Source organism: Meleagris gallopavo, chromosome 3, assembly GCF_905368555.1.
Source record: "Meleagris gallopavo chromosome 3, MGAL_WU_HG_1.1, whole genome shotgun sequence".
In the NCBI taxonomy this organism is placed as follows: Eukaryota; Metazoa; Chordata; class Aves; order Galliformes; family Phasianidae; genus Meleagris; species Meleagris gallopavo.
The window spans coordinates 31,600,924-31,627,202 of record NC_139406.1 but is presented as its reverse complement, the minus strand read 5'-3'; the positions used below and the strand labels follow the sequence as shown (position 1 = coordinate 31,627,202).

At 40.2% G+C, this 26,279-nt stretch overlaps 1 protein-coding gene across 13 annotated transcripts in view; it reads right to left on the bottom strand.

Annotated features, from left to right (window-relative positions):
• Positions 1 to 26,279, bottom strand: part of LOC100547566 (poly(rC)-binding protein 3-like) — a 472,557-nt gene that overhangs the window by 14,799 nt on the left and 431,479 nt on the right. For 11 of the 13 annotated variants that reach the window (XM_085220561.1, XM_085220562.1, XM_085220559.1 and 8 more), the window contains 9 exons: positions 21,998 to 22,021; positions 21,868 to 21,900; positions 18,531 to 18,647; positions 13,118 to 13,249; positions 9,390 to 9,518; positions 7,414 to 7,557; positions 3,613 to 3,669; positions 3,031 to 3,106; positions 1,150 to 1,202 (listed from right to left, as the gene is read on the bottom strand). In XM_085220561.1, the coding sequence (XP_085076687.1) occupies positions 1,150 to 1,202; positions 3,031 to 3,106; positions 3,613 to 3,669; positions 7,414 to 7,557; positions 9,390 to 9,518; positions 13,118 to 13,249; positions 18,531 to 18,647; positions 21,868 to 21,900; positions 21,998 to 22,021 (765 nt within the window). The remainder of the gene's footprint in view (positions 1 to 1,149; positions 1,203 to 3,030; positions 3,107 to 3,612; positions 3,670 to 7,413; positions 7,558 to 9,389; positions 9,519 to 13,117; positions 13,250 to 18,530; positions 18,648 to 21,867; positions 21,901 to 21,997; positions 22,022 to 26,279) is intronic. The other 2 variants (XM_003204879.5, XM_085220570.1) reach the window with 1 other exon arrangement.

Sequence of the window (26,279 nt, the reverse complement as noted above, 5' to 3'; positions counted from 1 at the left end):
CTGATAGGAACTCTGAAGAAGTGAAGTCAGAAGAGTAACCTCGGCTTTACATCACCAGGAGCAAGAACAAAAATTGCCTGAAGGTCAGATTACAAAAATTTGCTTTGTAAGGATAAGTACCATGCTCTCATAAAATCCTCAACATACAGTAAATTGGGTTATAAAGTACTGACAGATCAGCAGGACAGCTTTTAAGTCACATAAAGCTTACAAAATCACTGTGCTCATAAAATAAAGATTTACCTTTGCTTCTTCTTTGTTGTTCTGTATCTTTTTTTTCTTACTGTAAATCATTGCCACTGAGTTTAATAGGGCTTATACAATATTGTAAGTCTCTCTTGAATAATATAATTGCTTTTTGTGTTCCCACTCATACTTGAAAGCTTTTTTCAGTGGAGGGGAAATTGTCCATTTTTCAGGTACTCATTTGTAATGCAAACTCAAAAAAAATCCCTTTGCTGATGAAAGAGAATAAAACTTGAAGGCATATTTGCATGATGCACAGAGCATCGGCTGAGCAGTTAGAGTAGCTGCTTGAGGATTAGCTCTGTACTGCCCAGGAGACTGGATCTGTCTGTCACAGCCAGTGTAGAGTTGCTGGAGCCCCTGTTCTCAGCTAAATGCTTGTATTGTACCTCTCTATAACCTTGGCTTGCACCTTTACATAACTTTTTGCAGGGGAAATACTCCACCTGGGGTAAGCAAGGTTTCTGGTGCAGACCAGCTCCATTCCGCCATTGTGGTATGGTGGTCTCCAGTCAACCCACAGCAGATGGGGAGTGAACAATTTCCAACACCCTCCAGCCCCCTTGATAGGGTCACGCATGACATGGTATGTGTCTCAGACCATGTCTGTTTTTCACTAAAAGCAGCAGACAACCAGGCTTTGAGGAAATGGGTGAAACACCATGGCGTGGACGCCACTGTGCAACTAAGCCAGCAGCACTGGAGGTGTGACATGAGATGGGAGGGACACCTTCACTACTGCTGTCAGCATGTCAGTAATCCATGGCACCCTCCTCCCTTCAAAACCAAACCCCTGGTTGCTTCTGAGGAGTAGTGTCTGCAAATCACCCAAGATGACAGAAATCCCCCCGGTGGCAGAGGAGAGCAAGAAGAGAAAGCGGTACTGACTATGGGTCCACTTACATCATTGGGAATAGTAAGTTCATGGGAACTGGTTGGAGAAGTGGCATCCAGTCCTATGTGGGGAACAGACAGAAAATATTATGCCGGTTGCTTGCAAAAAGGATAAGACACAACAAGCCAACAAGCGATATTATAGAGGAGGAAACATACCAACAAAAAAAACAGAAGAGCAAAGAAAAGTAGAGAAGTGCTAGCGAAACAGAAATGAAAGAAGATGCAAAACTCAAGAGGGTTGGACTCGCTTTAAAAGAGTCTTATTTTAATTAACCTTTAACCCACCAAAACAACAAATGTCACATGATTCCACAGAGTCATACAAATCCTTTAGAAAATGGAGGGTTTCACCTACAAATCATTTCTGAAGCTCATCATAAATACATTGATTCAGAAATTTACGGATGACTGAAATTTGACCTCTCTACCCAGTGTTGTAGAATACAGAAAATTATAGTGGAACTCAAACAGAAAAAGTACTTGAACCAAATACATAGTCATGAAAATTAAAAATAATAATAACAAAATAATGATGAGGAAATTAACCTAGAAGAATTTGGAAATTAATGTGGGATTAGTTGCTGAAGAATGTTGGGAAGGGTCATTTTTGAAGGGAAAAGTACCAAATAATGTAAGTTGCATACATTTGTTTTTAAATTGGGTGGACAAAAGGAAAAAGGAGAAATGGAATTACTGCTCTAACACATGGTAACATTATAGGAACATATATCTCATGAATACAACCAGGAAAAGATTAAGGAGCAGCATGTTAATAACAAGAATGAGGAACACAGAAAGCTGGGAAAAGCCATTCAGTGTTACTTGCAGATATTTTATCAGATACACCATAAAAAAACAAAAATGTATTTTGGATGTCATTTCTCTCCCCTTCTGATTTATTTTTTTATTTATTTCCTTGGGGGGTTGTCTTGATTTGTTCATTATCATCTGTGAAGACATGCCAAAATACTCATTTCCAACTAGAAATTGTGGAAAAGGAGCTATTTACAAAACAGCAACTCATCTACAGTTTACTTAAGTTTACATTCTACTAAGAATTGTATATACTTATTTGATGTTGGCTATAACACAGTCAAGTTGCTCACAAAATTTGATGTATGTGATAAAATGTTATTTGCCATACCAAGCATGTACCAGTTTATTCTGCGAAATTTTTGATGCCAAGCTCCAATCTAGTGAAGTATAGTAAAAATAATTTATTGTATGGTTAATTGACTCAACTTCTCTCTTGACATGAGTTCTTTCTCTTGAGTAAATAATTTGTTATCAGCTCATGCACTTTAATCAACACAAGCTGAATTTCACATTTCTTAAGTGAACTGAATTTCCACTGCAGTTTGTAAGCAGTCATTTGCTCTAGTAGGACATGAGGCACTTGTCCCAGCAGTGACGATTAAGTGATGGTCTTAAGACATCTGGCTCTATGAGGAGCTCCAGTTTCAGCATGCAATAATTTCTTTAAATTTCTGTACTGCCATTACATGCTGTTTTCTTGTATTTTTTGGTTTACAAAAGATGCTAACAAACTGGATATTTGGCAGGACATACATCCAAGTGCTTCACTCAGTGTCAACTGGTAGATACTCTACGGTCCGCAATAACTTTATAAGGACTGAAATAACTCAGGATTTTGAGCCAATGGCACAAACGGAGTCGGTTTGATTAAATAAACGTAACAAACAAAGCATATCTTAGTAGTGATGAAAGGAACTGTAATAGAGGGAAGGGAGGGAAGAACAAAGATTAATGTGTCAGAACAGAAGGATCATTGGTCATTGACCACATTTATTATTAAAATGATGTAATGACCACGGGAAACAAAGCTGTTAAGAAGAAGGACATCCCCAGGAGGTCATGGGTACGTACCAGGGAAACCAGGGGTGGTCTGCCCAAGGGGAGTAAAGGGGGGATGCTGCATAGCCAACTGGTGAAGCTTGGTCAACTGCAGGGCAGGATGGGAAATTAGAACTAACCAATCAAATGGAATTATTTCAGAGCAGAGAAACCATCTTACATGTTCTAAAATTGGATTAATTAAAATTATATTTAAAAAAAAGTTTAATCATTCATTCTGATCTACTGTAGAGAAAAAATAAAACAAAACAAAACAACAAAAACTCCAAATTGGTTATAAATGACATCTCTACTGTTATTACACGTAGCAGCTATTGTTAATATTAACTAATTACTGTAGAATTACATATTAAAAGAGTTCAGATTTATCACATGCAAAGAAGATTGAGATAACTGTAATTTGTTCCCGGGCCATTGTACTTTCTAGTAATTATTACACAAGATAAGAGATGCAACTGAACTACAATGTATGGCTATAACGTATGTCATTCGGGACATGTGTCCTCAGTCCATGTTAACTCCATTGCTAGCAGTAGAAAGTAAATATTGCCCGGAACAAACAAAAAGATGAGGAAGAAAAAGGGAGTAATTTACATGTGCTGGACTCACGTCTGGATGAGGGATGGCATACTGCCCCTGAATTGTAAACGCCTGGAAACGAGAAGCACAGGGAAGACACAGGTCAGCTGGGTGGGACAAGCACAGGGCAGCTTCCAGCTGGCCCCCATGTGAATGCAACCCACATCACCCTCCACACCGAGTAAAGCTTAATTTTCTCGTGCTGCTTGATAATGCCTGCATGGTGCAAAAAGTTTTTCACAGGATGTACGGGGTGATGCCAAGATCTACAGCCTACTCTCTTGCCACCCTGGTGCAGGAGGTGGCTTGCTTGGCCCACCAACACAGTGCCAGCAGATGTGATCCTGCATGGCACACGACACAGCCCCTCATCTCCCCTGCTGGCTCTACTCAGCCTTGTGCAATGGCCTACACAGAAACAGTTATGAAGAGATTATAATTTTCTATTTTATTCTGTAGAGCTTTTCTGAAAGGAAAGGCATGTCAAAAAAATTTTAATGTGCTTATGCTCAGACGGGCAGAGAGGCAAAAGGACAAATTATAATGTATAAATATTTGTAGTGGGAGAATTATAAACAGGAACAGAGCTGATTGGCTTAGTTTGCAAAATGCTAATTTGACAAAAGGCCTCTCAGAAAGCAATGAATCCTCTGCAAATGATAAAACAATTCATTTAATGATGTTCAGATATTAAAACCCTTTATGCTCCAACTGCTTAATGCACATTTCTGCAGCAAAATTTCCCTTCTGGAGAAAAAACATTTCATTTAATTTTGAAATTAGTTATAAAACAAGGCTGAAATCTGGCAAATATTATGCACATGAGCAGTTTTCAGCCAGAACTGAACTACTGGGCTCAACGGCATGTTCACTTGCATACATACATGCATGGATCTATGGGGATGGCCATTAGAAATGGTTTATAAATGAAAAGGTCCCCATCTACGAAAACAGACTCTAACTGTCATCAGTGGGTCTTATGCAAGCAAAGTGTGTGTTTAAGTGTTTTACCAAATGAGGACAACCTTAAGAAAATGTTAAGACTGCTCTGCTGAGTGGAAGGCTTTGAGTGTAGCCAAGCACATGAGCGGCCTTTCAGATATTCAATGAATATGGCACTGGGCAGGGACCTAGGCCTATGAGCAAACAGTGGGTTTGAAAAACACACTTTGGTCTCTTTGCTCTCTCTGGTGGACCAGAAGTATCCAATTTGATCTTGGGTTTCCTTCAAATCCAGCTGAGGGGACATCATCTTTTCACAGGGGTGCTTCCCAAGATGTGGTCTCCAAGCCAGCAGTGAACTACTGCGATAAAACTTGCCAACAAACCCAAAAGCACCCTCTTCCTCATTGCTCTTCTTGCTCATAATTCCACACATACACATGAAGACACAAACAAAACTATGGAAGTAACAGGAGTAGGTAACACTCAAAGCTCTGTTTATTAACTGCCCTTACCACAGCAGTGGTATGGGCATGAGAAATACAAGCCCAGTAGTGGCTATTGAGGCACCTGTATGGTAATGCTTAGCAAGGGCAGGAGCTACAGGTCTGCTTCTAGCAAAGCTTAGACAACTTTCCAACTGATGTACTGACTATGGTAAGAGCAAGAATTACCTTGTCTACATATCTTCCTCAATTTAAGAGACATAAAGCAAAGCTGTCACTGTTGAGTACCAGTCTAAATAGCAATGCAGCACAAGGGGCAGAAATCTTCTATTTGCTTCCGTCAGGCAAAAGTGCAAATTTTTTTTTAAACTATTGCTTAGGCTAGATGTTGGTAAATGGCAGAGCAGAATAGTACAGTTCAGCTTCCTTTCTGTCAGGCAGTGCAATATCGAAGAAGCACAAGAAAATTAAAGCCATACTTACAAGAATAAAACCCCAACTTGTTTAGTAAGAACAGAAATTAATTTTTTCTAGTGCTGTTTGATAAGCAAGCATTAAAAAAATCTGAAACCTTTAAAGATAGTCACAATGTTACTTAGAATGGAAAAATAACTTTTGATATTGTAGTCAAAGGGCTGGGTGGACTTAACACTCTAAATGAAATTTTATTTTCGATGTTAATTTCCACTCAGGAAACCCATTAAAGCATCTTTCCACAGTGACTCTCAAACATACCTCAAGCCATTTTATATAAAAGTTTGGTTAGTCAAAGACCACATTCAAAGCACACACAACACATCTGTCTCAGACACTCTTTCTCACATCAATAAGGTTGCATCAAAAAAGTAACAACACCTTTTTAACTGGTAAAACTGAAGATGGCAAGAACTACCAGGCCTTCAAATAGAACACTTTCAGTTATTTATATGAACTGTTTTGGGCACCCTAGAAAACAGTTTCAATGTTTTTGAGTAATCACATACAATCTTCGAAGCAATTACAATTGGCAATTACAGCACTGGTAACAAGGGCTACTGCATTATGTACACATGCATTTCTTAAAGGAAAGCACTGCAGTATAAACTTAATATACTTCGAGAATAAATTATTCTGAACTTTCAGACCAACTTTTGGCAATTTATTTTTAATTCCAACTCAACGTTGGTCACTACAGGAGCCAATTTCTTATTTTGAAGAAAACCTAGAGGGGTAAACTTGGCAAACTTGGACACCCAAGAACTTAAAGCTACTATATCCAGATTATAAAAATCTGGGTATATGCCACAATATCTCATTACAGACTAGAAAGTAAAACTCTGAAATAAAAAACAGAGTTTATTGCAAAGGTCTTTAGGAGCAAATGGCTTGTTGCTATATCCTTGGTATGTTTAGGTGCTTGCTGGCACACTGGCAGATTAGGGAGAGGCAGGATTCTGTACCAGCAGCACCTTATGCCACTTGCCCTACCAAGAACTTGGTGTCTGGCTCCTCAAATGATTTCTGTATTCCCTGTTGAGATTCCCTGTTGTATTCCCTGCATAAGACATGGTCTCTAGGCCCGCAGATGTCCCATCATGCATGTGAGTGGCTCTTCCCACTGGATAAACACTAAAAAGGGGCTTTGCTCTCGTCCTGGGTGAAAGAATAGACTAGGATGGGATGCCTTCTGCCACAGAGGCTTCACACACATGAATCCTAAGAAGGGAAGTGTGGCCTTCCTCTAGCCTAGATTTAGAAGACCAGGATTTGGGCAGGGCTTGCAGCATCCTGGACCACCTTTCCACTCTTCATAGCTTGCTGGTTACAGATCCCCTTGTGAGCCTCCTGTGGTATTTTTAGGCTTGGTATCAGCTGCATTTGTTGTTGGTTCATTTACTAAAAGTGCATTCCCCTTGCAGTTCATGGTGGTAGAGTAAACTCCTGTCACATCTCAGCTGCTTGCTGCAAACTCACTTCAGGACATTATCACAAAACAAGGAAGGGTTACACTGCACATGGGTTTTTAAAAGCAGATAAGAACCCTGACTGATATAGCATAAGATGAAGGGGAAATAGTCAAAATTTCACTATATAAAAAAGATAAGGAAAACTCTGCTTCCATTACAAATGAGACTTAATGGCTGGGAAGGTCTGCACCTTCATTTACACAGTTTGTGTAGCCTCAAAACTCCATTGCTAAGGAACTATAGGGCAAAGGAAGTTATAGGTGTTACTGAAGTCATCTGCAGAATACCCACTTCCCAGGCTTATACAGAAGCAGGAAACACACTGTGTATCAAATGCTCCCCACTCAATGTCTTCTCATTGTTTTCCCCCCTTAAGTTTGCAATGCAGTGTTCTCCTTCCTTGCAAGCTGCAGGCACACAGAGTAGACAGAGCACACCAATACTATACCAGGCAAAAAAATGAGTAAAAGTTGAAAACTAACAGGCGCTGGCTGAGGTTGGGCCAAGACGGTGTGGTTTCCAGCTGAAGCCAAAATGGTGTCTGCTCTTACCTGGCCACCTGCAAAAATGATAGGTGCAGAGGCAGGTTTGGGACGGTAGGGGATGGTGGCACCTTTGGGTGGGGACTGCAGACAAAAACACAAAGCGATCAAAATGCAGAATGAAGCAGAACGCGCATAAAACCACTCTTTATCTTGGCCACCCTAGGCACTAGGAGTGCACTGACCTGGCCCCAACCCGCCCTGCCCTCCTTACCAAGAGTCCTAGAATCAGAAGTCTGGTGTCTGAGCCCTAGGTAGGAAAGCCAAGGCCTCAGCTGTCCAACTGACAGCCGGCACTTAAGGCTTCACTACCACTCTTAGCTGGTGAAGCTATAAAGCTTCATTAAGCGCTTTAAGGCATTTCAGGAAACAGTATCAAACTGTGTCAATGTTTTTGAAGAGGCCAGTCCGAGCACACCCTGCTTATTCCCTATGCTGCTGCACGTCAAGATTTCTTGTTTTACGGATTCAGTTAAGTCGGCTGCAAAACGACAAGCGACTGGCTTGATCCTTCCTCTTGTTCAGCTGAGCAAGAAGGGTGGAGAAAATCCCTCCCAGCTACAGCCTTCATCATGTACAGAAAGGGAACATATTCCCTGTAGCCCAAGGCAAGTATATGAAGGGAAATACCTGACCAAGGTTAACATTCTCCCCATACACAAAGTGGGAGCGTCTGCCTGCAGAACAGCCTTCCAGCTACCCAGCAGAATTGTGCCCTGGTTTCAGTGCTTTAACTACAACTAAGAAAGGTAACAACCAAAACACTTCCATTAATTAATACCAAGTACTTAGCTATTTCACTTCAATGAGAGTGGTTTATTTTCTAAATTAAATGTATCTATTTATTCTGTGAATGCCACTTGCATACAGGACTACACACCATGCTCAAAGCTGATAATAATTACTACAATGTACTCCACGTCTAATGAACTACCATTAGTTTTTGAATATTATCTTCTATATTATTTTTATACATAAATTCTTTCCTCCCAGTAGTCCAGCAAAAACTGAAGCAAGAGTCACTTTTTTTCCAAGTAAAATATTGAGCGTTTCTTCAGTTTTATGCCTTTTTTTTTTTTTTTTTTTTTTGCACAAGGCTGGGTGTTATTTAGAGACAGTGCATTCTTATGCCTGTAGCCTGTAGCCACAATGCTGTCTCACTGCTTCTCCAATCTTTAAGGAATATAAAATAAATAGGATGTCAGAGATCACGAGACAGCTCCTGACTACACGTAAAATAAAAAAGTCCATAAAACCCAAAATCCCAAACAGAGAAAATATTCCAGCAAAAAAATGTGATAAAAATGGAGAAGCTGTACGTTCCACGTCAAAAGCTGTGGATGCCATGTCAAGTTTTTTCATTTTGATATGCTGATGTTTTTTTCAAACTTTAATTTAAATCAGTTGTGTACTTGCATGAAAATATATACATGTTCAATACAGGATTAAACAACTCAAATTTATGTAGAAATTAATTTTGTATCATTTAACTTCAAAGCTAAAAAAATGCCATTGCAAAGAAACTTAATAGCCTTATGCAGTGATCTGACCCCAAGGAAGGAAAGAGTCCTGGAATCACATGAGCTAGAATTGCTTCTACTTTAAATAAGACCTACGTGTTTTTGTCCTGCTCTGCATCAGAATAAAATGCTTTTCTCAAAAGATGGGCTGCAGCTCTGTGCAGCAGCATGCTTTGCTGCTTGACAGTGCCATGACCGCCCTGGCCGTAGGTTGCTAAGCCTGCTCCGAGAGGTTCCCAGACACCAGTCAAGTATTCGAGGCTCTGTCAGGGTCCCCCTGAAATCCCTGACTGGGGATGGATGGACAGCACCTCAGGGAATCCCCGGGTAGTTGAAAATCAACATTATGTTTGAACACCTCCCATATGAGAGGCAAGAACCCAAATGATCACTTACCTCCAGCATGACCACGCATATCTGTTTCACACACTGGATGATGGCATCGGGAGTGCCTGATATAGTCACTGCACGCTCTGTTGAGTTTGGCAGCATATCCCCTGCTACTTGCACCTGGGCTCCTGTGGACTTGAGCAGAAGCAAACCAAAGAGAGTATCACTATCAGGAAGGCAATGCCAGCTTTCATGGCTAGGGATGGATATGGTGGAGGGCATGCACCTCTTCGTGCTAAATACACGGGAAAACGTGGATATACACACACACCAACACAGCAGTTGGGGTCTAGAAGAGCTCAGATTTGCCTGTTCAAACCAATTTACAAAAATTCCAATAATAGAAAGACTAATGCTCAGTAGCTGGTAAAGATGTAAACTGTCACCTGAATTTCAGGACAAATCTGTTAACCACCTCAAAAACAGATAATTACAGTGCTGATTAAAAGAGAAGAAAGGAGGAGAGGAGAGGAGAGGAGAGGAGAGGAGAGGAGAGGAGAGGAGAGGAGAGGAGAGGAGAGGAGAGGAGAGGAGAGGAGAGGAGAGGAGAGGAGAGGAGAGGAGAGGAGAGGAGAGGAGAGGAGAGGAGAGGAGAGGAGAGGAGAGGAGAGGAGAGGGGAAGAGGCCAAAATAATCCTTGGCATTATTTCACAAAAATCATGAAAGACTTTCAATCAACAGAAAAAACCCCACATGCATTTCATATTGAAATTTTGCACTTCCACATATTACAAACAAGATGTTTTCCTGGTTGTTATTGAAATGCTATATATATATGTATATATTTAGTTAGTTTTTAATTATCATTGAGTTTGTGTCAGCCAGCAAGAAGTTATTTTATTTTCCTGGTGGTCACACACAACACATGTTATTCTTCTTTCCAGAGACTGATTAAATTACTCGCTACTGCTATATAAAGACAGATATCAATTCCTTTTTCTGTAACAGGCTTTGAAATTTCACCATAATTTCATCAATCTGCCATGCTTTTCTTTCTTTTTCTTACAGCCTTGTCTTGCAAATGCATGCATTCCTTGGGCAGCAGCCCTACCTACACAAAAATGCATCCACCCCTCATGCAATTGCTACTCAGTGTGTTGTGTGATGATGAAATTATACCATATCTTGAGGTAGATGCAATTTTTTTTGTTGTTGCTGTTTTATAGTGGTTATTGTTTAACATACAGTTCTGGGTATCTGTATGACTAGCATAAAATACTCTGCAAAGTACTGCAGTCATTTATGTATTTGCTTCCAATGCTAGTTTTGTTTATTCTTTTACTTTGGTCATATGTCAGCAATGAAAAAATAAATAAGGTCTTCCCAATACCCTTCTGACTATGCAAATGTGAAGTGTGCATCCATGCTACATTAGCCTTATCCAAAGACTCCTTTGACCACACAATATGCTTTTACTTCCTTGCACTAGAGAGCTAGCTAACTGCTTCCGAAACTGTTCTCACCAGAATAATCACTGTACACAGACCAATTTCACTTGTAAGAACCTGTGTCCTACAAGACTCACCCAACGTTATGGATGAGATTTCCACTTAAAACAAAAGACAAAGAGGTGACAGCTATAAAACCAGCAGCTAAGTGTTTAACAGACCACACTTGGTGCTTCTGCCCAGTACTATTTTAACACAAATGAGAAACTAGCCAGAGCCCTATTGCCAGACAGCTCTGAATAAAGAGACCAGTGTTTCCTATATGTCTAATATTTGCACAGAAAATCAAGTGCACATCAAGTGACACTGTCTCTCACATCCCAAAAGCATGTTTGAAAATAAGTACTAATGAGTGGCACAGCTCCCTGACTCTTTAATGAAAAAAAGGTAACAAAATACCAAGAAAATAAATAAAATTATTTGCAGGTCTTGGTAAATAAAAAGACTACTTCAAATGGCAGAACTCTGAATTATTCCTCCATGAGTTTACAGCAGACAATATACGCATGTTTTCATGTGCTCCCATTATAAAGCAAAATGCACAAGGAGAAACAACATGTTGTTTGTGTGGCTGCAAAATCTGCAACAGCCTTTGGCTGCTCTGCCTGCTGATGGAAGCAGTGTGTACTGTCTGCACTTCAGTACATGTGAGGAGAGGAAAAAACCTTCCAGCAGAGGCCAAATCTTGACAGGTGAAGCTGTGCCTGCAAAAAGGACTTCACTGAAAAACTCCCAGAACAATAAAATTTGAATCCAAATGAAAGAATCTGGAAGTATCTGAAAGTCAAGAGGACAAGACCTTGGACGGTCCTCTATGGTCACTTACTCTTCCATGGTAATGCAACATTTCAAAGCAAATTTTAGACATTTAATTTTGATCAAAACATTTTCCAGTCCTCTACAACATCTGATCAAATCTTCTCTTACCAAAATGTCCGTTTTTTTTTCTTCCATGTTTGAAATGAAACTTGGAAGTTCAATGAAACATACTGTTCTTGAAGATACGTTTTTAGATAAAAAGGGAAGTTTCCCTGGTAAAACTTGGTGACAAAGTCAAATAAAAAAACAGTCAGCACTTCATCTTGCTATTCAACACTCTGTTCTGTTAGAATGAATACAAACGTAGAAGGAGCACCATCATTTTCTCCAGAGTAAAAAGCCATTTTCAGAAATGTTTATTCAGATTCTTTTTATATAAATTTAGCATGTACCTACTTTTGTTGTTTTACTGATTAAAAACATCAGATCCTCAGCTTGACATGTGCTAAGTTGCTGTAGTCACAGTAGGAACAATTCAAGCTGACACCGTGTGATCATTTTTGCATTTTCTGATTAGAGAAAAATGTGACTGCTAGCACACTGAATTGAATGAATGCCTTTAGATAAAGTCTGAATTAAAAATAAATCAATATGAGATGGGAATAGATGAGGTCAGGTCACTCATGGAACAGTGAGATTAGGGAGAAACAGAAAAACAAATCAATTTAAAAAAAAAAAGGTAGTTCAAGAGTTTGATCTCATGACTGGCCTCCCCAGCATAACCCGGGCCTTTCCCTGACTGCAAAGGTTGGAACTGGCCTCGAAATGTCCACAACACTCCGGCTTGGCCTCCTCAGTGTTGCTGGCTGGGGGACGATGCTGAAAAAGAAATCTGAAAGGACATTTTTATTTGCTAGGTTGTTGATTTGCTGAAATGTGCTTGACTGTTTTGTCAGTTGTTTATTTTCCTCATCCAAGTTGTGTTTGAGCTGCTGTAGTAGTGTTGCAATGAATGCATTGTAAAGCTGTTTTTTTATTTCATATACTGTCTCTGTGTCCAAGAAGATACAAGGGCACTGTGGTGTTGGTCACTGGCTTGCCATAGAGCAAGGCTTTCTGAGGCTTTTCACTCAGCACGTTTGACAGTCAACAGGATAACGCCCTGGCTGTCATTTATGACCACCTCCTCCTTCCACAACTGCCATGAAGTAACGAGTCATAGTAAATGCTGTACACATAATTTTAGTAAAATAATTTTCACAGAATCACTGAATGGTTTAGGTTGAAAGGGCCCTCAAAGCCGACCCAGTCCCAACCCCACGCCAAAGGCAGGGCTGCCCCATCAGCTCAGGCTGCCCAGGACTCCATCCAACCTGGCCTTGAGTGCCTCCAGGGATGGGGCACCGCAGATTCTCTGGGCAGCTGTGCAGTGCCTCACCGCCCTCTGAGTAAAAAATCTCCATTGGCAAAGTGCAATGGAATGACACTGAGCTAGTCAGAAACCCTGGCAGACATCCCGAGACTTACCTCCCTGATTTCTTTGATTTTGGAGCCTCCTTTTCCTATAAGGGATCCGCACTGACTTGCTGGCACGACAAGCCGCAGTGTTACAGGTGGCTTGCTTGTCACTGAGCTGTTTGTCATTGAAGCATTTATGTCCTGTAATAGCAACATCAATCAGAATTAGCTGAGGATTTGTCATTCCTTTTGGGTACTAAAAGGCTCAGAGCAAATGCCTGAGCAGTTCTTGAGGACTCAAGCAGTTTGTAACTAATTGTGTCTCATCTCTGCTGCAGGTAAAGCCACCAGCAATGTAGATGATACACTGTAAGCATGACTGCACAAGAAGCAGAGGAGGAAGGCTTGTGCTCCCTGCTGTCACAGCAGTGAGACCAGGGGACAGCCTCTGTGACAAGACTGGGAGGTGACTGTGGCACCTGCCTTTAGACGAGCTGAAGCAGATGGAAAAAACAAGCAGGTTTTTGAGTTCACAGGCCCCCAAATCCTGACTTTGTTTCTTTTCCACTATCTTGAGTTGAACATTTCTACTATATATTACATCTTTTCACGTAGCTTCTCTTCATTGCCACAAAGAAAAAAGGTTTTAAGAGGAAATGACAAAGATGATCTATGACCAATCTGAAGCAAATAAAAGCAGATAATATTGATAAATACTTTGCTGCACCCATGCTTGATTTCTCTTTTGTAGCAGATCTGTATATTTATAGCACCGTACACTTTCTAAAATATTTTTCATCACAGCTATGTAACCAGAGTATTAACAATAGCAGTTATCTGTACCCAGGTATTTTAACATGTATTCATGTATTCTGTTATCTAGTCAAACTACACTGCCTATTTTCAAGGGCTTTTTAACATACTACTTGTCACAAGGTTTGCACTGTTTTAAATATATTTTTGTTTTTTCAAAGTCTTCCAGCCACAGCAAAACTATCTCTCTAATTTCTTCATGCTCATCATCTAAAAGGAGTCAAATCCAAACAAGGAGTCCCAGTGACATAGTCATAAACCCATCATACAAAAAAACCCCCAACAAAACAACAAAAAAAACCCACACAGGAAAAGATAAAGCTGACCTTCCCACTGAATGAAGGGACCAAAATCAATCAATCAAGCAAGAAAGCAAGCAATTCACAAGCTAGCCGAACAACATATGGGAACACCAGCACCTCTGCATTTGGGATGGTAACATTCTGCTGTCTAAGAAGTAGCTCAATATGACCTTGGTAAGCTTCAAAGAGATGAAAAAATCTTGAACACAATGAGGCATGGCTGCACACCATAAGACAGAGATCAAATCAGTCCTCTGCAGCCCTTAACACACATTTTGTTTAGTACCAGAGTCAGTGAGAGATTGCAATCCAAAATAAAGCGAGAAGGATAGCAGAGCTCTGCAACACACATGTATCTGAAATAAAGTGCAAGTCATACCAATTTTTCAGCTGGAAGATATCACCTCACTAGATCATGTTAGCATCAGGTAGTGGCATATAATCATCCAGATGCAGGTAAGTAACTCACTTCAAAGCCACCCAGCATGATCCTGATAATGTCTCCCACTTCCACATCAGAACTGAACTGGCCTCGAAGCATTCACTGCACTCAGGTGCACTTAAAAGCACTTCAAAACACTTGTTCATTTAAGACCGCTCTACTCTGTTTTCTCCTCACTGTTCAGAAGTAGTCAAACCTAACCATGGAATCTCAGTGACATACTGATAAAGGCATCAGATCAGCTTAAAAACACAGAAAAGATGAGTGAGCAAAAAGATCCCCTCCAGAACTGCATGTTCCCAAAGTAGTGCTGGCTGGAAAAATTCTTGCAGGACAGTTTTATTTTGAACTGTAATATTTGTTTCTTTAGCCTCTAACTTTCTGTGCACTGCATCCATCTCCTCAGGCCTTTGAAAGACATAAGAGTTGGACCTTGCATGGTTTTCCTCCTGTCTTCCTCATCTAGGATCCCTGATGGGTATCAGTCACATTGATAAGGAAGTGATTCATGTTCAGAGCTGTTACAAGAGCTTTCTCCAACCATAAAAGGGCTGAACAAATATTTATGTGTAAAACGGAGTATTATACATTATTCTTCCACAGGCAGGGATGGAAATAGTCAATTTTTCATGCGATTGTTTAAACATAGCCTACACTGAGACTTGGGACCAACTTCATCCTAAGAGCTCTTGACACCTGCTGGTTTTTGGGCTGCACAGAGCAAAAACTCTGGGGGCACAATGTTTGGACATACACAATGAATACAAAAATAAAATCTTCCTTCTCTCTTTTAGTTGTTGCATAAAATGCCACTTAAATACACATATTTTAGTTTGCACAGTTTATATTTTCAGTGTAGGAGAGTTAAAAGAGGCAGGCCTAGCTGTACTTTAACATAAATGCTTGAAAAAAACTCTGGCAGCAGCACTTCATCACAGAAGCATCATCAAATAGCTTAGGTTGGAAGGAACCTTATAGGTCATCTAGTTCCAACCCTGACTTTGTGTCCGGACCACATCTCACACAACTGAGCCACAGCTACTATCTGAAAACCACGTCTGGGCAAACAAAAGGAAACTCACGTGTTTGAAGCAATTCTTCCTTCCAGACTCAACAAATTAATCACAAATTCCTCCCCTCTTTCCCATACCAAGATTTGATACACAGAGTTTAAAGCAAGTTCTCACAATTTTTTTTTTTTTGTAGCATTTCTAGCTGAAAACTCAAGAGTATTCTGGCTCATGTACAACTCACATCTTGTGGGACAGATAGCCCATAAAACAATATTTGGTGGAGTTTTACACTGCTGTTTGCTACATATAGATGCAGCAATTATCACACTGGTGATCTTCAGATTTCTTAGTATAAGTAAAAAGAATATTTTATAGCAAGAGTGATATTCCATTGTCGGATTTTCTATTCCATAACTGGCTTAAGAAATCTCCAGTAGTAAGATATGTATAAGAAATGGCATTGGGCAGCCAGCTCGATTCTAAGTTCTGAAACAGTATTTCATTTTGACTCTAAAGCATTACAGTTACCTCACTGTATTGAAAGGAATAATTACAGGAAACCAAACTGATTTTATGAGACATTTTTCCTTACCGCTGTTCTTTCAAATACTCTGGCATCCAATTATATTAAAAATGAAATACAGACACTTCAGAATACATATGATGCATGAGTTCTGTATTAAGTGCCAATATTCTTACTAAAATCAATGCTAAGGGTCCAGATTACCCTCTAAGATCTGAGCGCAAATATGCATAAAATCCACTCTAATGCCTGAAGTTCACATTTCTTTGCCTATCAAAAATATCATGGTAAGTTTGGCTTTTTTTTTTTTTTTTTGGAGAGGTGGGGTGGGTCAGGTATTTAACGCTATGTGGTGTTCAATGTTTTTATGAGAAATGCGATGCTATTTCTACTGGGTACTCATTTTGATGGGAACTGGCAGGGATTAGAGATTCCCACAGCACTCTGCAGGATAAGATCGTAAGGAGAACACGCTCTTCATGCAGAGAAGATGCTCTCTCTGAATTGCAGCGTGTTGGTATGATGCTGTGCATGAAACAGAATCATAATCTATAGAAGGAACAGAGATAGGTATGAAATGGGCAAGGAGATAAAACTCTGACAGAGATGACAACAGATGGTTTTACAACGGTACTACAGATAATTGCTTGTGCAGTTCTGCAAGGTTCAACCTCAAAGTCAGCATTATCTCATTAAAAACTGGTAAAGAAAACAAACAAAAAAAATGTGCTGTGCCATAAATCCAAGGTATCTTATCAACACACTGAACAACTGTAATATTACATAGGAAGATCTGAAAGATCACGAAAGAGTGGAGGAGGATGAAACGGGATTAACATTTCCAGTATTAAAAAGAAGAGCCATTTGCCTGGGGACTAATAAGATGGTCTGCTGAGATTTAGGAAGTTCCCAATGAACACGCCTGAGGATGAGCTGGGTACATCACAGCCCCAGAGCAGTTACAAACAAAATGTTACCCTAGGTGGGGGTGAGGCATTGCCAGCAGGGATGGGATTGTGTTAGCATGATAGCCAGCCCAGGGGACATTTAATGCCATTAATTAAACCCCTGTGGAACTTCATTTGCAACCTGTTCACAATTAACATAGGCATTTAGCACAGACTGCAAAGGTACAAAGGGAGTGCCCTTCATGAAAGACTGAGCTTGGCTCGTTTATTCTGGAAAAAGCAGAAGTGTGAGGGGATAAAGCTGTTTTATAAAAAAATGTCTGAGAGGAAACCTCAGGACTGGAAAGGCAAGAATTAGCAGCAGCTGCTGGTGCACGAACAAAGCCATAAGAACTACTTGTGAATAAATTTCCATGGGGAGAGAGAAGGCATCCAGGTATCAGAGAACTGAGGTTGTGAATCTAATATCAGGAACTGAAAAAATATAAAGTAGTTTTTGATCATGCCATAAAGGGGATTGCAAGACATACTGCAGACAATTGTACCTGATGACCCACAAACTCTCTTCTGATCCTGTTGCTCTAAATTTGAATAATCACCAAAGGTAAACAAAGCTACAGACTGGCATTCCCCATCATCACTTCTCTGCAGGCAATTCCTTCAGGAGAAGGTGAATTGCCTTCCGCAGGAGCTTCTGCTTCCCACAGAGGACAGGAGAGACACCTGGATGAGTGATTTTCAAAAGCAGAGGGAGTCAAGTCCTCTCCTATGTGAACAGGGTTCATGTTTGGCAGCCTGCTGCCTTTTTTTTCCCTTTTTTTTTTTTTTTTTTTTTAAGTTTCCTGTTAAAGCAGTGACCAAATCTAACTGCAGCTGATCCATGAAACTTGAGGAGATCTGAGCGCTTTAGATACATATCTGCATGGAATGGTAATTCTACGGTAAATTGAGCACTCCCTTGCCTCACTTACTATTAGTGCCTTCATTATAATTAATTTTAAAAGCCAATCCTTAAATATGGTAATTAGTAATTACATAGGTCTTTAAAATAAAAATTTTCTAGTTGAATGAATTATATACTCATTTTGACGTATGTAAAATTTACATCAATACCAAATGGAATCAGATAAAAACAGAGCTAAAAGTTAGGCAATTATTTTTTGCAAATCATACTCACGACGGGACCAGACATTTTCTAAGACATTTTTCTTACCATTAGTGCACATTACTAGAAGCAATTGCTTTTCCCTGAAGCCTCCAAAAAGCAAAAGAAATGATCAAACAGCTTGTAAATTGACCCATTATTTTTCTTCGGTGTTACTGCCAAAAGCCTTTATAAAAATACAACCACTTTCATTGCTATTAAATAGAACATTAAACAAATCATATTTAACATTAAAGCAAACATGAGAAAATTCAAACATTTGTATCTGTATTTCAACTTCAAGAGAGAATTTTTATTTATTTATTTATTTGCTTACCTCTTCAAATTTTAGTGCAATCATAGAAAAAGCTTTAAAAATTGCATCTGTTGGGCCTGTTATGGTCACAATTCTTTCTGGACAGGAGCCTTCGGAAATATTGATTCGAGCCCCACTCTGTCAAAAAGAACAAACACTTTTCAATTTTATACTTCCTGGGGAGAAAAGTAAGCAAGAGCAGGGATATAGTTTGGGAAGGAATATCTTGAGGCATCTAATTCACTCGCCTACAATTGTAGCCTCAACATATATAATTTCAGCATAAACTGATCACACTCCAAAGATTCATCTAACTGTGGGAAGCCAAGTTCTGTCTCAGTAAACACTTAACCAGCTTTCATCACAGTATGCAAATAGCACCTCTATAACTCAAAGGTACAAATAATTACATTATGAAGTTTTTGCTTCTGAAAAGCTAACCTTAAAGAGGACTGGAGCTGCAGAATTTCAGACAAGCTTCTTTTCTTCAGGGAGTATCAATACTTTGAAGCCTGGACTCAAATACAGTGCTTGATATGTCTAGCTGGGGCATTGCTTTGGAATATGGGATGGTTCCTTTTAGCTCTGTGTCATGGGAATTTACTCAATATGCACAAAATAATCCTCTAAAGAACTATTGGTAGGACACGCAATGGGGATGGTGTTATCTCCTTTAAAGCAAGGAGCCTGCAGGAAGAAATTGGAAAACTGCTTCTGAGAGACTAAGGAGCATGGCTCTCAGGTATACTTATTCCCTTATATGTTACTGTAGCACTGCAGAGAAAACCCCTAAATCAGATGTAAATATGCTTAATAGGATTATCAGTGGATGTAATAATCAAATCCAGTTCAGGTAAGATAAACCCTGTGCCTCCTCTGAGGTTTCAGCCACGGAAATGAGTTAATGCAGCCTAAGAAGTCATCAGAGCATCAACTGATGCAGAGACGCTGACCTCCATGAGGATGCAGGCCTCCAGCAAACGTGAGATACTATGAGTTCGTAGAATCATATAATCATTTGAGCTGGAAGGACCCTTAAAAGCCATCGAGTCTGACTCCCTTGCAATGAAGAGGAACACCTCCAGCAGATCAGGGTGTTCAGAGTCCCCTGCAACCTGACCTTGAGTGTCTACAGGGACAAGGCATCCACCACCTCTCTGGACAACCTGTGCCAGTGCCTCACCACTCAGACTGTACAAAACTTTCTCCTTATATCTAACCTAAATCTCCCCTGTCCTAGCTTGAAACCCTTTGCTTCCAAAGTTACCACAAACCAGCTATGTGCTGTGTGCACGAGCCTTTATTCATCTGTGTACTGCTGCTGAACACTAAGATAGCTTATTTCCCCAAGTGACAACAACCAATCACAGCAGCAAAATACCCACACCACTAACTAACAGAAAAATCTAGCTGTCATGGTGTTTGCTGGCAGATCCACTTGGTATTCATAGAATAGAAAGGCTGGCAGATATTTCTTCTGACAGGTGAATCTAAGTGGGGATTGTCTCAGTCAAACACCACAGTTCTATCAGGAAGGAGATGAAGCCTGGGGTGAGTTCAGCTGGCAGCAGCATTTGGTTGCAGGGATTACAGTCTGTCCTTGGGATACTGTTCTGCAGTGAGCCAGGCAGAAGCACAGCTGGGAATAGCTGCTTGTGATATGGCCTCAACTGTCGCATGGCCCTCCAGTACACTTCTGGTCAGAACGACCATAGACTATGTGGGAATGTCCAATATTTGTGTAGAAAGTTAATGATTGCAGGGCACAGATTGGGGAGGTCTGTACTTCAGAATCATGTTTTTATGACATTTCTCTGATGACAGAGCAAGTCAACATTGCATTTTGTTGTTGGCTTGCAAATTACCACATCTACCAGGGAAGTCAAAATACAACTATGATTTGTTTTTAAAGGAGGACTGAAGGAGTCAGTGATTTAAAAGAAGGACTGAGTTATCACTGCTTGGAAACACAACCGCTTAGTCCTTGTTAGTAGTAAAGAGGCATACAATTCCTTTTTATAAAATGAAAAACCAAACTGCTTGCAATTATCTATAAGTGACAGTAGCTTTTCGAGGAGAATATTTTATATTCACCTTGAAAAACTGATCAGGAACTATAACACTTCTCTAAGATGTTTGACTCAGAAATCAGGAACACTTTCTAATGACAGTTTCCCCTACATGCAGCCAGCTTAACCCCAAAGATATCTACCTGTGATCATAATTAAAAATTAGATTATAATGTGTTTAATTGACTCTAAAGGTTACCTAGTATATTCAAAACTGTTTTTTTTCCCTCTTTTTATTTTTAAATCTTAACAATTATACTTATTTATAAAAACATGAGTGAAACCTCTCATCATCAACAGAAGAGCTCTGAATTCAGTCAGCCTGAAAATGAACTCCCTGTAGTGTATGTTTAAAGATGTATCTCATAATTTTCTTCACTCCAAGTATGCTGAGATTTTTCTGCCAGAGACCACCTATCAGTGTACAAAATAACAAAGCAAGTGACATAGTAAAGTACAGCGGAGATACCAGAACCAAACTAACTTTTCTTGAGGCATCCTCTGTACATCTTGTGCTCCTGAAGTTTCAAGCAGCAGGATTTTTCTTTTGAATCCTGCTTTTAGCCAATATTTCAAACAAGGAAACTTTCAAGGATGTGTGCAGGTTAGATGTGTTGATGTGCAGGACATGAGGCATAATTCTCTACAGATGCTGCAGCTTGCTTTGGGATAGAGAAAGAGGTCTACAACAACTGGCGAGATTAAAGTTTATGCAGAGCCTTGCCTCCATTAGCTTCTTTGTGCTTATAACCTTTTCAAAGGATGTGAATGGCTGGTGTGCAGGTCTAGTCTGTCCAAACACTACTGACTGCTGCAAAATGAGGAAAAGTCAAGTCTGTGCCCAGACATAGCTGAGGGATGCTTTGGCATGTGAAATCCAGCTCCATCTCTGCTGAAGGTTGAGTCTACCTCACACTTCACATAGCATCACTCTAAAGCTTGGTTTCAGATTATGGGAGCTCCCTGCTGGGCAACCGTGACGCACACAGGAGCAATGCTGGCAGGCTGGGGAAAGGCAGAGAGGTTTGGATGCACACAATCATGCTGGCTAATCTGTTCGAGATAAGACAGCAGCAGGCACACTGCTATGGGAACGAAGGGCTCCAGACTGCTGCAGTGATAAGGAAGTGACATTAACGGCAGTGCTTAATTTAGGCCAGCACATTTGCACAGCACCGCGTGTAACAGGGAGGTGATGCTCAGAGAGCCGTCCACTTGATGGCAGTACCGTTCCATACCCTGATTTCCCTGGCAAGGAAGGCAAGTGAAGACACCAAGGCTCATCTTACCTCCTCCCGCATCTTCTTAACTGTCTCACCTTTCTGTTGAAGAAAGAGAAAAAAGTTAGCCTGGGCTGATGAAGGGTACAGATATGCAACATTTTGACATGGCAATAAAGAGAAAAAGTAATTTCCTGACCTTTCCAATAATGCTTCCAACCTCCTGAAATGGAAAAGAAGACAGTGTAAGTGAACGATATGATTTGCTAGGGAAGAACATTTGCTAAGCTCCTAAGCTATTTTGCTATTACTTATTTTAAACCTGGAATGTGAAGCGTAGCTGCTATACACAAATATGCCATGTTAGATGCAAAACGATGGGCTAAAAATGTGACTTCACAGACTGTGCAAGAAAAATACCTTTCACAGAAACTCATCTTGTGGTTACATATAAATTCCGCTACTAAAAATGAGGATAAATGCCTATATCAGGGGGTGAAACATTAAAAAAAAAATAGCAGAAAAATTACCAGAGAAAATGGGATATAATGCATGCATCAAAATAATTGCTGGTATCTCCAGGGGCAGGCACTTACCTTCTTCTCACCACTTAATAGCTAGTGTTGAATTTCCATGCCACCAAGTGGTATTGCTTGAACACCTGGTGGCCTGTCTTAATCTCCCCATTAGGCACTTAGAGAATAATAATAATTGCTAATCACTTTTCAGAGTTTGGGAATTGCTGCTCCTACAATCTTCCATAAAGGGACAGAAAATACTGAGAAATGTCACCATGAACACAAAATAGGAGAATGATTTGGCAGTTCTGGCAATATCCAGAAAGGGTAAAAAATTCGGTGCATAAAAGCAACAGGTAGCAAAAATAAAGCTAATACTCTAAAATGAACGGTTTGGACATGTTACAGCAGCCACACAGCCGTGACAGCAAACTGGAAATCATCTGATGGAGGGGAGAGCAGTTAAAAGAAAACAAACTCCTTTCCTACACTCAGACTGAGAAATATACTTCCATAGTTACAGACTGTCTCACATGGTCAATTTATCCTAACATAAGCTTCAGCCTGGAAAAAAGAAGGCTCTGAGAAGACCTGAGAGTGGTCTTTCAGTATCTAAAGGGAGCTGTAAGAAGAAAGGAGACCGACTCTTCAACACAGTCTGTTGTGACAGAAGGGGAAATCCTTTCAAACAGAAGATGGGAAGATTTACAGTGGATATAAAGAAGAAGTTTTTTTTTACAGTAAGGATAGAGAAGTACTGGCACAGTTTGCCCTGAGATGTAGTAGATGCCCTTCCTTGGAGATATGTCAGGTTGGATGGGGCTCTGAGCACCCTGTTGGAGGTGCAGGTGTCCCTGTTCATTGCAAAGGAGTTGGACTAGATGACCTTTAATGGTGCCTTCCAACTCAAATGATTCTATGATGCTGTGATTCACAGTCAATCAGTCATACACCCACTCCTCACCATCTATATATTTAAGTCTGACTCACCCTGAAACACAGTCACAAGAGTAAGATTTAAGAAACTGTCCTCCGCCTGCTCTACCCAATGATGGACACTTGATGAACTGGTACTAACTTCACCCTGCGGTACCGGGCTCCCTGCACTGCCCTTCAGAGAGAGCTATTTCTCACCACTAGGTTATTTATAAGCTTATAATATGAAGCTATTTATGTTTCTGATTCCTCACAAGACATAAAGCCTTTCGAATGAGAAGAAGACCTTTCTCAGTAAAGAACTTTGATACATGGTTTCTTTGTATTCTCAGCAAGTCTACAGGTAAAACCAACCTGGGCCTAACCATCAGGGCACTGATGGACAAGACTACTTGAAGTCACCTAGACAGGCTGAAAAAATGAGAAACTTCCAGGGGTATGACAAAGTCAATGTGAAGTCCCACATTCGGGAAGGAACAAGCCCATGCACCAGGACAGGCTGGGCAGCAGCTTGCTACACAGTGGTTTCACTGTGTAAGGCTTAAGGTTCCACATGCACAACCCAAATGTGAATCAGCAGTGTGCCCCTGCAGCAAAGGTCAACCAAATTCTGGGCTGTGCTAGTAGCAGTGTAGCCAGCAGGCCACGGTAAGTTTCTCTAGCCTTCTCCTTGGGCTTGTGAGACAATGCCTAGAGGACTGCATCCTGTTTAAGGCTCCAAGTGCACGACAGACAACGACATACTGAAGCAAACCAAGTGCCAGGCCACTCTAGCACACGACACAAACCAGTGGCAACATTAAATTCCTACTTGACATAAGGAATTTTTATTTTATTTTTTTTAAATCATGAGGGTGTGTGGACATTGGATTGGGTACCCAAAGGTGTCCAAACCCACGCTGGGCAAAGGCCTCAGCAACCTGTTCCAGTAAGCTTTGCTTGATTCAGAAGATCAAACTGGAGACCTCTAGGTCTCCAATGTCCACCTGCCATTCTTCAAGTATGGCCTTCTGTCTACTTATATTCAACGCCTAACTGTAGCCTTGAAGTTTCTCAGCCCAGTCCGACCTCTTTATATGCTTATTTTCAAAATTTACTTTTTCTGTTTCCTGTTCTCCTTTTTTATTTCCCTTCCTACTTTGCATCCAGGATGAGATTCTGCTCTCTGGTACATGCTGGCCAGAGAGCAGAAATTGTCCAGGCAGTCACTGCAAATTTTACAGAGGTATATGCTATGCAAACATGCTGTTTTGCTAGTTTGATCTAGATAGTCCTCCACACTTCACACATTATGCTTGCTAAAGCTTCCTCTGCCTTCTCAAGCTATTTCACTGAGGTCTGTGGACGTTTTGCTGTTGATTTCAGTAGGCGCAGGAACTCAACCTGAGCAAATATCCCCTTATTTACTGCTAAAGAGTACAAGCTATCAAATGTCTGAATGAATGCACAGTGTGAATCCCAAAAATATTTCAATGAGACTTCTGACCAGTTCCTTGGATCATGCTTGAAAATGTCATTGTAAGTCTGTGGAGTACTTCAAACCTTTGCCTCATCAAAGTGAGAATTTCAAGTTGATTTTGAAGGCGGCGGCTCCCCAGTATTGTGGCAAGCATTGTTCCTTCCCTGCTCTGCAGCTCTCTTTGAGTTGGGACTCCGCTGGAAAATTTTAGGAAGAGGAGCGGGAAGAGGGAAACAGTAACCTCACATGGATATTCTTAAACTCTCCAAAATGTTGAATGTGTGGAAATTACACCAAAGAAGATAAATTCTAAAGCTATTCTAAACTGGTTGCTTTAGTCTTTCTTGAGCTTTTGCTCTTTCTAGGAAAACTCCCATAAATACTGAACACGATGGATCGTGCTTTTAATTATGATGAGAAAACTCATTCTGTCACAGATAAAATCAGAAAAATCTTTATGCCTCATTCTTCACATTATTTATGCTACTTCATCAAACTTTTAATGACTCTTTGCAAAGCTCAGTATTTGTTTCATACAGATTCTTCTGCCACCCTAAATTATATTTAGTGCTTCATAAAATATCTAACACCGTTTTTATGACATTCAAGCTTTGTCAATATTTCTATCCAAAGTTATTTTTAAGTCCTTATTCAATCCAGAAAATGTTTCTAAATCTGCCAGATGATCAAGTCAACTGCTTAGACATAAGAGATAAGATGCCTGTCACCTATGTTAGTTCGTTAAAAGTTCTGGTGTCAGAACACAGGTTCCTCTGCAGTCAACAGTGAGAGATAATGGAGGAAATTTCATTTCCAAATAAGGGGGGAGAAGTATTCTCTCAAAGGTTTCGTCTTTCTCCACTTGCAGTGGAGGAAGCCTAGACTCACAAGAACATACCTGAAGTTTTGTAAAACGAATCCCACATCTGATGTCAAATTCAGTCTCGGTACAGATCAGACAGTGCGTATGAGTTACCATGGATATACTAGCTTACTAGAATATATTAATCACTCTTGCATCATTTGTTATTTTCTAGTGCTCAGGGATACAAGCTAAAGTTAAGTATTTATGATCAATTTCAGATTGATTTATGGAACAATCATCCACACACACTGTGGGAAAATAAGCTATATAATAACAATTACTAGTTATTATATAGCCACATTTTAACGACATATAAAATCAGTGCACAAATAAAAATGTTGTCACTGGGGGAACTGAAGCTCAGAGGGAGAAAAAAAGGTCTGAAGTAATCTGGTGGACTGCCAAAGCTGAAAGAACTGCCCAACAACTGCCCAGCTGCCCTGTCACTGGTCTCATCACACAAACACTTGTCTGTCAGATGCCATAGCAACTGTGCCGGATGAACAGAATGCCTGTGAAAAGCTACAGCTATATGTGTGATGATACAAATGAACACACATGCATACATTTATATATTTGTATGTGTAGTCAATATATGCATATAGATACCAAATAAGCAGACAGGACATAGCATATAGTATTATTCTTGCATCAAATTCACATGTATGGGGTAACTTTGACTGGGTGCATGGGGGAGAAGTGG